The 13,272-nt window shown below is 45.8% G+C and overlaps 1 protein-coding gene across 1 annotated transcript; it reads left to right on the plus strand.

Moving 5' to 3' along the window:
* The first annotated feature begins 3,209 nt into the window (after positions 1 to 3,209).
* On the plus strand, positions 3,210 to 13,058 carry gdpd4b (glycerophosphodiester phosphodiesterase domain containing 4b). The gene is made up of 16 exons (XM_076750153.1): positions 3,210 to 3,311; positions 4,472 to 4,691; positions 5,416 to 5,519; positions 6,208 to 6,301; positions 7,009 to 7,068; positions 8,563 to 8,661; positions 8,744 to 8,837; positions 9,147 to 9,292; positions 10,090 to 10,172; positions 10,322 to 10,472; positions 10,833 to 11,057; positions 11,410 to 11,567; positions 11,672 to 11,819; positions 11,899 to 11,981; positions 12,086 to 12,153; positions 12,908 to 13,058. The coding sequence occupies exons 2-16, from the start codon at positions 4,518 to 4,520 to the stop codon at positions 13,003 to 13,005; spliced, it is 1,785 nt and encodes a 594-aa protein (XP_076606268.1). The 5' UTR covers positions 3,210 to 3,311; positions 4,472 to 4,517; the 3' UTR covers positions 13,006 to 13,058.
* Positions 13,059 to 13,272: the final 214 nt, after the last annotated feature.

Below are 13,272 nucleotides of genomic sequence, written 5' to 3' on the forward strand. Positions count from 1 at the left end.
CAGCAGGAGGCGCCACGTGCACATCACCAGCTTTTACTGCAGAAAATACTTGAACAGGGACACTTTGTTTAAGTATTGACTGCATGTCAGGTTTATTGATGGAGCACATTTAATAACTATCCTGCTTCACTACAGTATTAAGAGACTGATCTTTAGGTGGATTTTGCAGGGAGGAGGAAGATCTCATTGTTAGTGTCAAACGGCTGAAAATACTGATCACCTTTGGTTTGTAACATGGAATGGAGAGCAGTGATTGGTCACCAGAGGTGAGGTGGAATAAGGGATGAGTAGATGTAACCTGGTGCCAGTGCTTTGAAAACAAAAGGATATTTCTGTACTTGTGACCCGTTCAGAGGAGGTCTGGTCTTCTGGTTCCAGTGAGGCGTCTGCCTGCTGCATTAGCTTCAGTGTTTTGGGAAATAAATTGACTTTCTTGTCAGGAGTTAAGAGATGATCGATGCCTTCCTCATGTCTCTGCTGAGTGTGAAGCTTGTCTTGTGGTTGTTAGCACCTGAGAAAGCACTCAGGTGAAGGCTGCACCTGAATAAATCCTGCTTTTTTGACTCATTTCAACCAATAATAAAGTTTCTCATCTGACGTGGAACTCAAAAGAAAAATGAAAGTCAGCCCTTAAACATCAGAGAGTGTTGCAGCTCTAAATATCCATTAATGTCCAAAACATATCCGTCCCACTTGTGTTAAGCTGTGATCGCCACATCCTGTTTGTGAAGCGTTTCATAACATTTACAGGCGAATCTGGCAAATCTCTCCTGCAGCTGCAGACAAGCCATTAGCGGCCATGTGCTCAGGAGGAATGAAAACAAGAGGCTGAACATCTGGAAAGCCTGGAAATTCATTATGATCCAAACCTCAGGCAGAAAACTGGAGTTTGTGTATCAGAGCTTGTTGCTGTTTTCTTTATTGAAGCTTTCTGTCTTTACTCTATTTGAGTGTGTCGCTGAGGGTCAGAGAGGAGCTCAGACACATGAGAGGCGCCATCAGGCTGTTCGAGGCTACAGTGGTGCTAAAATGCTAGCAGGTGATTTTACCATGCTCGTTAGCTTAGCTTAGCTACTTAACTGTAAAGGCAGAGCACAGCTGATGTCGATGGGAATGTAAGTTTTGCAGGTATTTGGCCGTGAAGGTGTGAAAGGAAAAGTGATTACTGAAGTTATTTTAAAAAGTCTTCCTGAGGGAACCGCCAGTGTCAGCAGCACGTTTCCTGACAGTCCATTTAAGAGCTGAAGTGGAGGACACAGACTGGAGGAGGAATGTTTTCATTCTGGTTTTCTCTCCGACTCGTGTTTTCACAGCGGTGCTGCTAAATGTTGGTTTTTCACCGCTGTGTGGACTTACATGGAAGCTGCTGAGTCGTGTTTGGATTCAGACTTTGGCTGCAGTGAAGCTGGAGGTGTTGCTCCATCCGCCGCGCTGCCTTTTCTCATTTAACAGCCTTTATTTGGAAGAAACGGATGAGAAAATGTTTTATATTTACACTGTGATGTACACAGTATCTGATGATGTTAAACAGATGTGATTCATCTTCGACTATTTCATGTTTAGAGAAGAGATTCAGGTGTGTCTAAATATTTGATCCTGAAGTTACTGCTGGACCCTCAGTGGGTTTCATAGATTCTGCAGCCTGCTGGAAATACGGAGAAGATGCGCTGTAGACATGAATTCACAGCTGTATTACTGTACTTCAGTAAAAGTACTAATACCACACTGTAAAAATACTCCATTACAAGTCAAAGTTAAAAGTATAAAATTCAAAATTCTTAATAATGATTAAAAGGAAAAGCTGCAAATCCTCAAGTTTTAGAAGCTTGAATCACTGAAAAAACATGAAAAATGACAAAATGATCATCAAAAAAAGACTGATATCCATCCGTTCATTTTCTTCTGTTTATCTGAGATCAGGTCCCCTGCAAAGCTTTCCAGCTGCTCCTGGGGGATTCTGAGGTGTTCCAGGGCCAGATGTAGATATGTAACCCCCCCCACGAGTTCCTGGTCTACTCTGGGGTCTCCTCCCACGAAGACATGCAGTTACACTCAATTCTGAGTATCCCAAATGTCAGAACTTGGAAGGGCCAGACTTAAGAGTAACTGTGTGCACTGAAGCGCTGCCTTGAGAGGGGAAGCCGGGGCCTCCTCCCGGATCCAGACCTGGGAGGGCAGCTGGCCAGCCAGCATCTGGTGACCAGGCCTTGATTCGTGGTCAGGACTTGTGTGAAACAGCTCCATGTAGCTGCCGACCTGTTGGCCCACCACTTGTGGGAGCAGACATGGAGGTCGGGTGCTTTGTAAGCCGCCCTGCAGAAAAGGGAGGGTCCCTCAGTGTCCAGACTCCTGGTGTAGACTGGTCCTGTGGGGACGTGAGGGCGGTGCTGATGTCATATCTTAAAGTAGAAATTGTGAGTCACAAAAAAAGTTTGTCCACTCAAGCATCACAAATGAAGTGACTAAAACACAGCTGGGCCTCGTTCTGTCCTGATGTTTAAAATCCTGATCGTACCGTGAATGGACAGTTTTCTTTACACCTTAACAACGTGGTTTTTGACTTGCCTTGTTCCTAGAAGGTCGATTTATTTTTAACAATCTTATTTCTGTTTTAGAGACGTGCTTTTATATTGCCTGTATGCCTTCAGATGCTGCAGAGTGTTCCTCTGAGAAAAGCATCTTCACCTGGACTCACCTGATGTAACTGTGATGTGTTTGCATCACTGTGGCAACAGGTGGCAGTCGGTGATACAGGTCGAGGGCATCGGCAGGAGCTTCTGGAAAGCTAAGCAGAATGTAACATATTCATTTCCGTTACAATTTTCAAAATAAAGCGTTCCGTTCGTTTCATTTACTTTTAGTCTTATCCTTAAACCATAAAACATCGTCTTCGTGTTGTGCAATTAGTCAAAATTTTAGTGAACATTAATAGCAGTGTTTTTGTCTTCCCTCTAGTGGTCTTTGTGTTGCGTGTCTTGTTTTAAAGTGGAAAACAATAAAGCTCCGCAATGTGTTTGTCACATCAAATTGAATCATATCAGATGCTGATGCTGGCCTAAATGCTATTGATGCCGTTTGACGACATCATGCAGTTAAATCCGTTCACTGTGAGCGACCCAGAAGCGTTGAATAAATCTAGTTAAAATCTGGTGCTTTTATTTTGAAAGACAACATCTACTTCGGTGTCAGTAAGTGGCAACTTGACGCGACCTCATTCAGGGCCACCTGCTTCACATCGGGTCGCCGACGAAGAGCTGCGCACTGCGGCTTCTTCTCTGCCGCTCATCGGGAGGAAGAACCGACCTGGAGGTAAGACAACCATCGCTACGTGTTGTTATGAGAGGAATATTCGGTCCCATCAGAGATACTGGACCTGGTTTTTGGCCTCGTTGTGTTTCGGGTGATCAGCTTCATGTTTTCGCTCTGACCGGGTCTTAACAAGTCCCGTTCTTTAGATCTGTTATGGATCACCAGACTCTATTATGAAAACCCGTAAAATTGATTTTATCAAGCTCGCCGATCAAAGCGGACAGCTGATCTCAGCCGATTAACATTTTTTACTCATTATTAGGAAACAGACATCAATTCGGCCCACGAAGAAGACATGACTGACCGTAAATAAAACGCCTGTGAATTAAAATGAGTTAAAACTGCATAACGGCACGTTGTTGATCCCGAATTCTGCTGTGTTTTATGCCGCCAAGCAAAGCGACATTGAAATGGTAGAAAACTGAATAGAATTAGGCAGGTTTTCATATCCGAGCTCTGTTTTTCCTCAGCCTGCAGTTACACATTAACTGTATTGACCTTTACTGGCTGCAGATAATAATGTATGATATATAAACGGGGTTTACTGCCCCGCTGCAGATTTGTCATGTAAACAAATTGTTTTTCTAAGAGTTTGTTTATGGAGATCGTGGCACGCAGAGCACAGATTACTGTCAAACAGAAACTCCCACAATTAAACACAAGGACAAACTCCAGTTGTTTACAGATGCTAGAAACCACTAATTCCATTCTGATTCGTGCTACCTACGTGTTTTATTTCAGTGTGATGCCTTTTTATCAACAAATATTTGTAAGGAAAATGTCATTTTAATCCACAGAATGATCTGAAACACTTGAGTTGCACAAGAGCTGCCTTTTGTGAAGCAAGTGAGGATAAAGGCCAACATAAACTGAGGTCTGGATACATCTGAAATCTCCCACAGAGCAGCAGCTTGGATTTCCTGCACAGAAGAATAGAAAAAAAACTGACAAAAGTCTACAATAACTGAGTTTTATCTGCAGGAAACCAAATTTCAACAGATTTCCTGCTGAGACTTCAAGAATCCAAGATTTAAAGACACTGAATTTGTGACATAGTTGAAGCAAATGCACTTATTTATATATTCTGTATTAAAGTATAGTGTCACTGGAAAGTCTGTGTGGGAGTGTTGTGGTTGTATTTAATAAGAAACTTGTGTTTCAGGTGTGTGTGAGCAGGATGGAAGGTGTGACAGCGTGTGCGTGACCGCATGGCGTCCACGCTGTCTCAGCTGCAGTTCGGCCGGCTGCGTGGTCTTCGAGCCAAACTGCTGCGACGCTACGAGCACCGGCCGTTCGTGTCGTGTCTGTCCGGTCTGTACGGCTGCAGGTGGAGACGCTACGAGAGGAGCTGCACTCAGCCGGGAGACTGCTGCTGCAACAAGGTCAGACCGGCATCCAGCACAGGAGGCGCACCGACCACACCTGGTCCAGGCAGCCTCCTGCAGCTCCTCCAGTGATGCTGTTCGATTACGTTTCAGTGCACAGGGAGCCGTAGGCTGCAAAAACATATTCTATCTGCACCAAGAGTCTGTTTATCAGACTTTCCTTCTTGTCATTGCTTTTGTTTTTTTGGAGACGTTCCAATAAAAACATGTTGAAGTGGACTGCAAGTAGGCATTGCTTCATTTCATGGTGTCACAAACCAAACGGGACTGGGAAACATTGGCTCAGTAATCACATGGAGGCAGAAAAACCACTGCAAGTAAACACACACATAAAACAAAATACATGTTCTGCTGGTATTTAAAGACATTTGACTGCATTCAGTTTCACTAATGCACATCATGCATTTCAGATTCATGAGTAAGATGCTTTTTGTTATCTGAACCAGAGGCCAAAGAGAAACAACTCATGAATTCTTGTGAGAATGAATCATTAACGCAGGTTTGACGATGAGCAATAACAGTGAATATATGAAGGCTGAGGGACGCAGTTAAAGTTAAAGTCACCGAGCAGAAATAGTTTTCGAGTCAAAGTTTGGATTCTCTCTCTGCAGAGGTCAAAGATCGCTCGTCCACCTCCAGGAAGCGAGACAATAAATGGAGAAAAGCCGCTGTGTACTGTAGGACGCTGACTTGTTTCTTGTTTTGTCTCTGCTGCCGACAGCTGGAGGGCGTCAGCTTCGCTCTGCTTGTGGTGGCTTTCTGCTTAACGCTGGTGTTTCTCTACTTCTGGGGACAAGCCAAGAACGACTACAATGACTTCGACTGGTGGGTTGAGTCACTTTATGGTGTAATCATGTGTAATCGCGGTCTGAAAATGAGCTGCTCGTCCTCTGTTTCACCCTCCGTTCACTCCACTTTCTCTGCGGTCTGTGCGGCTTCTCTGGACTTCCTGTGCTGAAATACTGCCTGCCTCCAGATTCACTGTTTGCTAACTTGCTAATTGCAGCAAACACATAAAAGCACAGTATTTATTCAATTAAGGTCTGAAAACTGCTGATTTTGTATTTTTTGGGTAACATTTGTGTCCTTTTATTAGCAAAGAAACAAGAGGTTCCCAGCTGGGCGTCGTGGTTCATGGTTACTGCCCTGAACCGCGACGCCACAGGGGGTCAGAACCAGTGAGTTTCAGCCAAAGTCAGCTGTGTTTCACCAGGAGATGTTGCTGGTCACATAGCATCAGCAGGCAGTATCGTTAGCATGTTTACCTGCAAAGTACCCTGTGCACCTAGCTGAATGTTAGCATGGAGCCTGCCAGCAGTCAGACAGTGCTGTGTGCTAAAATGTTAGCATGGAGGCGGCACCTGGATGACTTTGTCCTTCTTCACTCTTTGAGATTCACCTGAAACGTGAAGCCTGTCTCTCTCTGCTCATGCTGGACGTCAGACTGTAAATCTGCTTTGCTTATCGTCGAGTTTCAGCCTGTTTTGACTTGAAGGGGCTCTCGGCTGTGCAGGTTTAACTTTGGGAACCTGGGCTTCTGGTTTCCCTGGTCTGTGGTGCTGCTGGTCATCGCTGCAGGCTTCTTCACCTACGTCACGGTTCTGATGGTGAGACCAAAACACAACACCGACGGTTCACTGATGGCAAAGTGTCGTCCGGTTTGTTTGAGTTTACATTTACTGCAGCACATGGAGCCGGGAGGCAATTAGCTTAGCTTAGCACTGAAAGCTAAGGCTGGAGGTAGTGGCTAACTGTTAGCCTGTCCTGTACACCTTTACCTGTAATACAACAGTTTACCATGTTCAGATTTGACAGATTTCTAATGATGAAAGTGTTTCTACCAAGCTAAGCTAAGATAAGCTAATAGCCTCCTCTAGCTCAGTGCTTGGTGCACACACATGAGACGGTCTCTGCAGAGCTGCAGAAATTAATCGATCAATCGACTGAAAGATAACTAATCGGCAACTATTTTGATAATCGATTAATCGTTTCACTCGTTTTTCAGTTTCAGTTTTCAAACATTTGCTGCGTCCAGCTTGTGAAATGTTTGGATTTGCTGCTTTTCTTTGTCTTCGTGACGGTAAATGACGAGTCTTTGGGTTTTCGACTGTTGGCTGAACAAAAGAAGCACTTTCACATTTTTTATAGACCGAACAATTAATCGATTAACTGTGAAATAGTTGTCAGATTAATTGGATCGTATTCATATTCAGTATGAACCTCAGAGTGTGTGTGTGTGTGTGTGTGTGTGTGTGTGCGTGTGTTGAAGTTCTTCAGATGTTGAATGTGTGTGTTTTCTTCTTCTTGTGTGCAGCTGCTGGCTGTGTGTCTGCTGTCAGAAGGCCAGAAGCTTTATTTACACTGGAGTCACAAGGTAACGCTGCACCTCTGAACCAAGGGTTAAAGTTCAGACGATGAAGGCTCCGCCCTCATCTTCATCACTCACCAAGTCATCCAGGTGGAGACAATCACTGTGTGAAGAGCTGAAGGTGGAGAGAAAGCTGTTCGCTTTAGAGTCACTGATTGATTTCTCTCTGAGTCCTCTGATACGACTGCTGATCAGGCAACAAAGCTGATCGAGATAATTGATTAACGAGAGTGTCAGTGTGTGTGTGTACGTGTGCGTGTGTGTGTGTGTACAGTGCCAAGAATGAGTGAAGCGTTTGTTGATGAATTTGTCTTAAAATAATGTCTGATCTTCATCCGAGCAGCTGTTTAAACCAAAAACAAACCATTAAAGGTTGGAAAAAGCTCAGCGAACCTCAAAGTTAATCAGCAGTGAAAGTTAATTTAAGTCAGTAATCGAGTAACGAGGGAAGATCTCTCACAAGACCTTCGATCAATAATGGATTTATCTGAAGGCAGAAGGTTTATCCCAGACTTCAGATGGAGGCCGGGATGACTGCACGAGCGAAGGCCTGATGGAGTCACTGAACAGATCAACATGTCTGGTCGTCCGTCCTCCATCTGCAGAAGTTTCATCACACAGGACGTCCATGGCAGGACGCCACCGAGGAGCAGAACACCGCTGCACGCCGGACGTTTGCCAAGGAGCATCTGGACGCTTCACGACACTGCTGGGAGAACGTTTTTGGACGGATGAGACGAAGGTGGAGTCGTTTGGAGGACAAAACACCACTGAATGTGGACGGACAGCCTGCAGTCAACAACGCAAAGCATCAGAGAGGCTCCACAGAAAGAAAACCACGTTCAGGAGTGACCCAGACCTCGAGACCGGACCAGAACTCTGTGTGTCCAGAGTCCGCCGCTGCTGAAGGAGCTTCAACCAGATGTTAAACACACAGCAGCCAATGAGAAGACGCCGTTTGATGACATCATGACGTCACTGAAGCAGAAACGTTCATGTTTGCGGACTTCCTGCCTCAGTCCGACGGATCATCGTGTTTCTCTGGAGGTTACAGCGACTGGGGGGTGAAGGCGAGCAAATGAAACGCACCTTTACCTCCAGTCAATTTAGATTCTGTGTTTGGATTTGGGATTATTGAGGCACACGCTCAATAAAACCTGTAAAACCGGTCGTTTTTAGACACTTTAATGTAGAAATGTTATATTTTCTACCTTTAAACCCGACGATCAGCTCTCTCCACCTGCACCGTCAGAGTTTAGAGGCTGCTCAGCAAACACTTTCACTTTGTTGTTTGCACTTGTGAGCTGAATGAAGACCAGACGTTTTAGACCGATTAAAGCAGAAAAGCAGGTTAATTTGAAGGCGTTCGCTCTTTTTCTACATGTCACATTCTCTGGTCTCTCTTCTGATTGGACAAAGACAAAAGGTGCAGATGGACCAATGAGATGTTTTGTTGTTTGACGCTGACGGTCTCATCATTTGTTGTTTCCCGGTCGTCAGATTGGGATCCTGGTGAGTCTCATCTTCTCCATCGTGGCCACGGCCGTGCTGTCGGACCTGTGGAGTAAAGAATGGACGACGCTGCTGCTCTCCTTCCAGGTGACCCCCCCCCCCCCCCCTTCCTCCACCTCCTCCTGTAAGCCTCCTCGCTGACACCTGACCTGTTTCGTATTCTGACCAGGTGACTGCACCTTATTTGCATGTGGGTGGAGTCTTACTGATGACAGCGCTGGCCTGGCCAATAGCTTTACATTTCTTCCGCATGAGCAGCAGAGGTGAGGTCTGTTCACGTTTCACTTCAGTGAACGTCATGCTGAGGTTCAAACAGCTGGCAGTTAGCGTAGCTTAGCACAAAGACTGGAAACAGAGGGAAACGTTAGCCTGAGCTCTGTCCAAAGGTCACAAATCTTCCTGAAGAACATGTTAAAATGTCTTTTTCTCAGTCGGCTCCTGAAGAATTAATGAACCTGTTTCACGTTTTTAAAACGTGTTTTTGAGGATAATTCTGAAATAAAACATCATCTCACCGTCTGTGGGTTTAAAACGATTTTAACAGAAAAACTAAGAGTCTGTTTGTGTTCCAGCCAGGCGGGGCCTGATCATGGGGGGGTACCTGACCATCCTGTCTGGACTCTACCTGGTGCCCCTCGGTCTGTATTCTCCTTGTATCAAAGAGGAGGGGACCCTGGGCCCCCCACCGGCCCTCATCGGCCACAGAGGGGCCCCCATGGTGAGCCATAATCTGACAAGTCTACACTGTAAAAAATAACCATGAGAGCGATAATCTGACAGCAGTTTACACTGTAAAAAATAACCATGTGAGCCATAATCTGACAGCAGTTTACACTGTAAAAAATAACCATGAGAGCGATAATCTGACAGCAGTTTACACTGTAAAAAATAACCATGTGAGCCATAATCTGACAGCAGTTTACACTGTAAAAAATAACCATGTGAGCCATAATCTGACAGCAGTTTACACTGTAAAAAATAACCATGTGAGCCATAATCTGACAGCAGTTTACACTGTAAAAAATAACCATGAGAGCGATAATCTGACAGCAGTTTACACTGTAAAAAATAACCGCAGGCATTAATTCTCTTGTAAGTGTCTCATTGATCTTCTTTCTGTGATGTTTTCAGTTCGTCAGGAAACAAAATGTGGATTTGGACTGCAGTGATCAGTTATTGTTGGTATTGATTAAAATGTTTATTGATTATTTTCTCGATGTAATCATTCATCCTGAATATCAACAGTGATGCCTGAAAGTCAGATTTTTAATTTTAATGTCACAGGTGACAAAATGAGAATTTCTCACATTTGGGAAGCTGAAACCAGAGAATATTTTTACCTTTTTTCTTGAAAAAAACAATGAACCGATGTTCGAAACAGTTTTTTTTAATGGACGAATCAGCTCTCAGCCTTCGATCGTGAACATTTCTCAGGTTATTGTAGAAAAGTTGCATCTTCCCACAGCAGCGAAGTGTCGTGTTGTCTGTAATCATCGTGTTTCTCTCCGCCTGCAGCTCGCTCCAGAAAACACGCTGATGTCGTTTGAGAAGGCCGTGGAAGCAGGAAGTGAAGGTCTGGAGACAGACGTCACCATCAGGTCGGTGGGACGTTCACGGATCACCAGATTCTTTCTAACTGATCCTGAAGATGAATGTCGGTGTGGTGTTTCGTGGCGGTCCGTCCTGCAGCTGTGGAGCTGAGTCTTAGTTTGTCCAGATTTGAACATTTCTGCTCTCATGGTTGTAGCTTCGATGGCGTTCCCTTCCTGATGCACGACCAGACCCTTCAGAGGACCACCAACGTCCACGAGGTCTTCCCCAACCGGACCGGCATCCCGGCTGCCTTGTTCACCTGGTCTGAGCTGCAGAGCCTGAACGCCGGCGCCTGGTTCCTGTCGGTGAGTCGCGCACTGGAAGCGAATGCAGTGAAAATATACACAGAAAATACACTGAGCGGGTTTCATTCTGCTGTGCTGATGTGGTATCAACACTGCTCAGAGCAGCAGAGCTGAAACATTGATCGCTGAATTGATTAGACTGACATAGAATTAATGTGCAGTTTTAACAATGAATTCATTCTTTAAATCAGTTTTCAGGCGAACATCGTTCCAGCTTCTCGCTCTTTCTCTCAGGTTAAAGTCTAACGTGAGCGAGTGCTGCTGGTTATCAGCACGTCGCCCTCAGCTGGTAGATGAGGAACACTTTGGCCACTTTGTTCTGTTCAGAGTTAATTAGGTATCGACGTTCGTCTCTTCCAGCACAACCCGTTCGGCACGGTCGGCTCTCTGGGGGCAGACGGGCGCCAGCAGGCGGGGACGCAGTCGGTCTGCAGCCTGCGGGCCTTCCTCCAGCTGGCCGCTCACAACGACAAGCTGGTGATCTTTGACCTCTACCGCCCGCCCAGAGGTCACCCGTACAGAGACACCTGGATCCAACGCACGCTGGAGGTCATCCAGAACGAGTCTTCCATCCAGTCCTCGCAGGTGAGCGTGAGGGGCCGAGGAGGTACATTCTGATTGGCCACTTCCTGTGATTGACAGCTCTGCTTTAGGAGGAGCATGTTTTGACAGAAGTTACAGAGTGAATATTAACCACAAACTCAAAGTGCTGCTGATGTTCTGTAACGGCTGGATGTTTAAATAAAGAACAGTTTGAACTCATTCAAAGTGTCTCTGCTGCCCCCGAGTGGCCAAATCAGACATCGCAGGTTCACAAGGATTGATCAGTTTGTTTAATCAATGTGTGAGCGGAGTCGTTAAAAGCTTGTTGTGCAGTTTGTGTTAATCTGTTATAGTGTGTGTGTGTGTGTGTGTGTGTGTGTGTGTGGTCCCTCAGGTGCTGTGGCTGCCATCAGACCTGCGGGCTCTGGTCCAGGAGATGGACCCGGAGCTCCAGCAGACGTCAGGCAGCCGGCTCCCCCTCGAGGAGCTGCAGAGGAACCACATCGTCAAACTGAACCTGCACTACAGCTCCATGTCCCCCGAGCTCATCAGGTGTGTGTGCGCCCGTGTGTGTGTGTGTGTGCGCGTGTGTGTGTCAGAGGCGGCGTTGTGTAACACGTCGTGACTTCTCTCTTGGTGTGTGTGTGTGCGTGCAGTGAATACGCTGCAGTGAACATCTCCACCAACCTGTACGTGATCAGCCAGCCGTGGCTCTACTCGCTGGCCTGGTGCAGCGGAGTCCAGTCGGTCACCACCAACGCCCCCCACCTGCTCGGCGCCATGAGCTCCCCGCTCTTCCTCATGGTAACTTCATCTCACCGGCAAATATCTGACCGTTTACTCCATCACTCTACAATCAGATCCTTTTATTCACCGTGTTCAGAGTCCAGATGAGTACAAACTGATGTGGATCCTCACTGATCTGTTGTCCTTCGTGCTGATCGTCATCATCTTCGTCTTTCACCGGTGAGTCACGCACGCATGCACGCACGCACGCACGCACGCAGTGAAAAACAGTACGAGGACCGAGCTGCTCTGGATAAAACGGGTCACATGTTGTTTGCTGGCAGGTGGCGAGAGCGAGGACTGACTTTCAAAATCTCGCAGGACAACGGGACGTACAGCAAGTTCAGGACGGGTAAATCAAACGTCAGACGTCCTTCAGGTCCTTTCTTTCATCTCACGTCTGGAAGCTGTTTCTACTCATTTAGGCTTCATCATGACGTCATCGTGGACGTCGCCGCTGTACAGATGAGCTCATTCGTGCATCTTTTCAAGCTTTTCACATTGTTTCTGAGCACGTTTATTAACAAAATCCTCATGGAAAAATGTACCAAGAGGGAAAAGTCTGCAACAAGACGGATCCTCTTCAACTGTTATTCGTATTTGCTTTCTTGCTGAGATTTAAGTGAGATTGATACCACTTTCTTATCTTTGAGGTTAGCTTAGCATAAAGACTGAAAACAGGGGGAAACAGGTAGCCTAGCTCTGAGGAAAGCTAACAAATCTGCCTCATCAACATGTTTTTATTAACGTTTGTTTGATCTGAAAGTTTATCACGTGAAAAAGAGAAAACAAGTAAAATAGCTGCTCCTCCTCCTCTTCAGTTCCCATCATGGCGTCCTCTGGACTCTGAGGACGTTCACGGTGTTGAACTTTAATGTGCCAAGAGTTCAAAAACAGTCCTCTAACTTCATTAAAGCTCAAACCATTAACTGACTCAACAGAAACTTGATAATTTCACTCATTGATCAGTTATTTTTGGGGGGTTTTGGACTGTTTTTCCACCAAACCATGAATCCATTCATGAGAAAATAATCAGCCGTTTTAGGAAATATTCTGTTTCACGCTGCTGTCCTGAAGTCAAACCGTGTTTCTCTGCCTCCCCTCAGAGATGAGTGATATCTGGTCGGTGTCGAGTGCGAACTGTCAAGCCGAGAGGACGCTGAGCCGACCTGGAAACGCTGAGCCGCAAACTGCCAACATGTAAGATCTCTGCTGGACACGAGTTTCATGAAATAAAGAGACGGAACCATCTCTTCACTTTGTTCGCAGCTGATTTACCACAAATCTGATCAGGTTGAAGCCTGAAGTCAAAAGTCAGCATCTTTGGAAATGAGCTTATTTTTGTATGAGACGATCTGCCTGCTAGCAGCTGCTTAGCTTAGCTTAGCCTAGCTTAGCACAGGCTGGAAACAGGAAGCAGCTAGCCTGTCAGTCCAATTAACACTTTATCGTTTAACGTGTACAAACAACT

This window comes from Chaetodon auriga, chromosome 15 (assembly GCF_051107435.1).
Source record: "Chaetodon auriga isolate fChaAug3 chromosome 15, fChaAug3.hap1, whole genome shotgun sequence".
Taxonomy (NCBI): Eukaryota; Metazoa; Chordata; class Actinopteri; order Chaetodontiformes; family Chaetodontidae; genus Chaetodon; species Chaetodon auriga.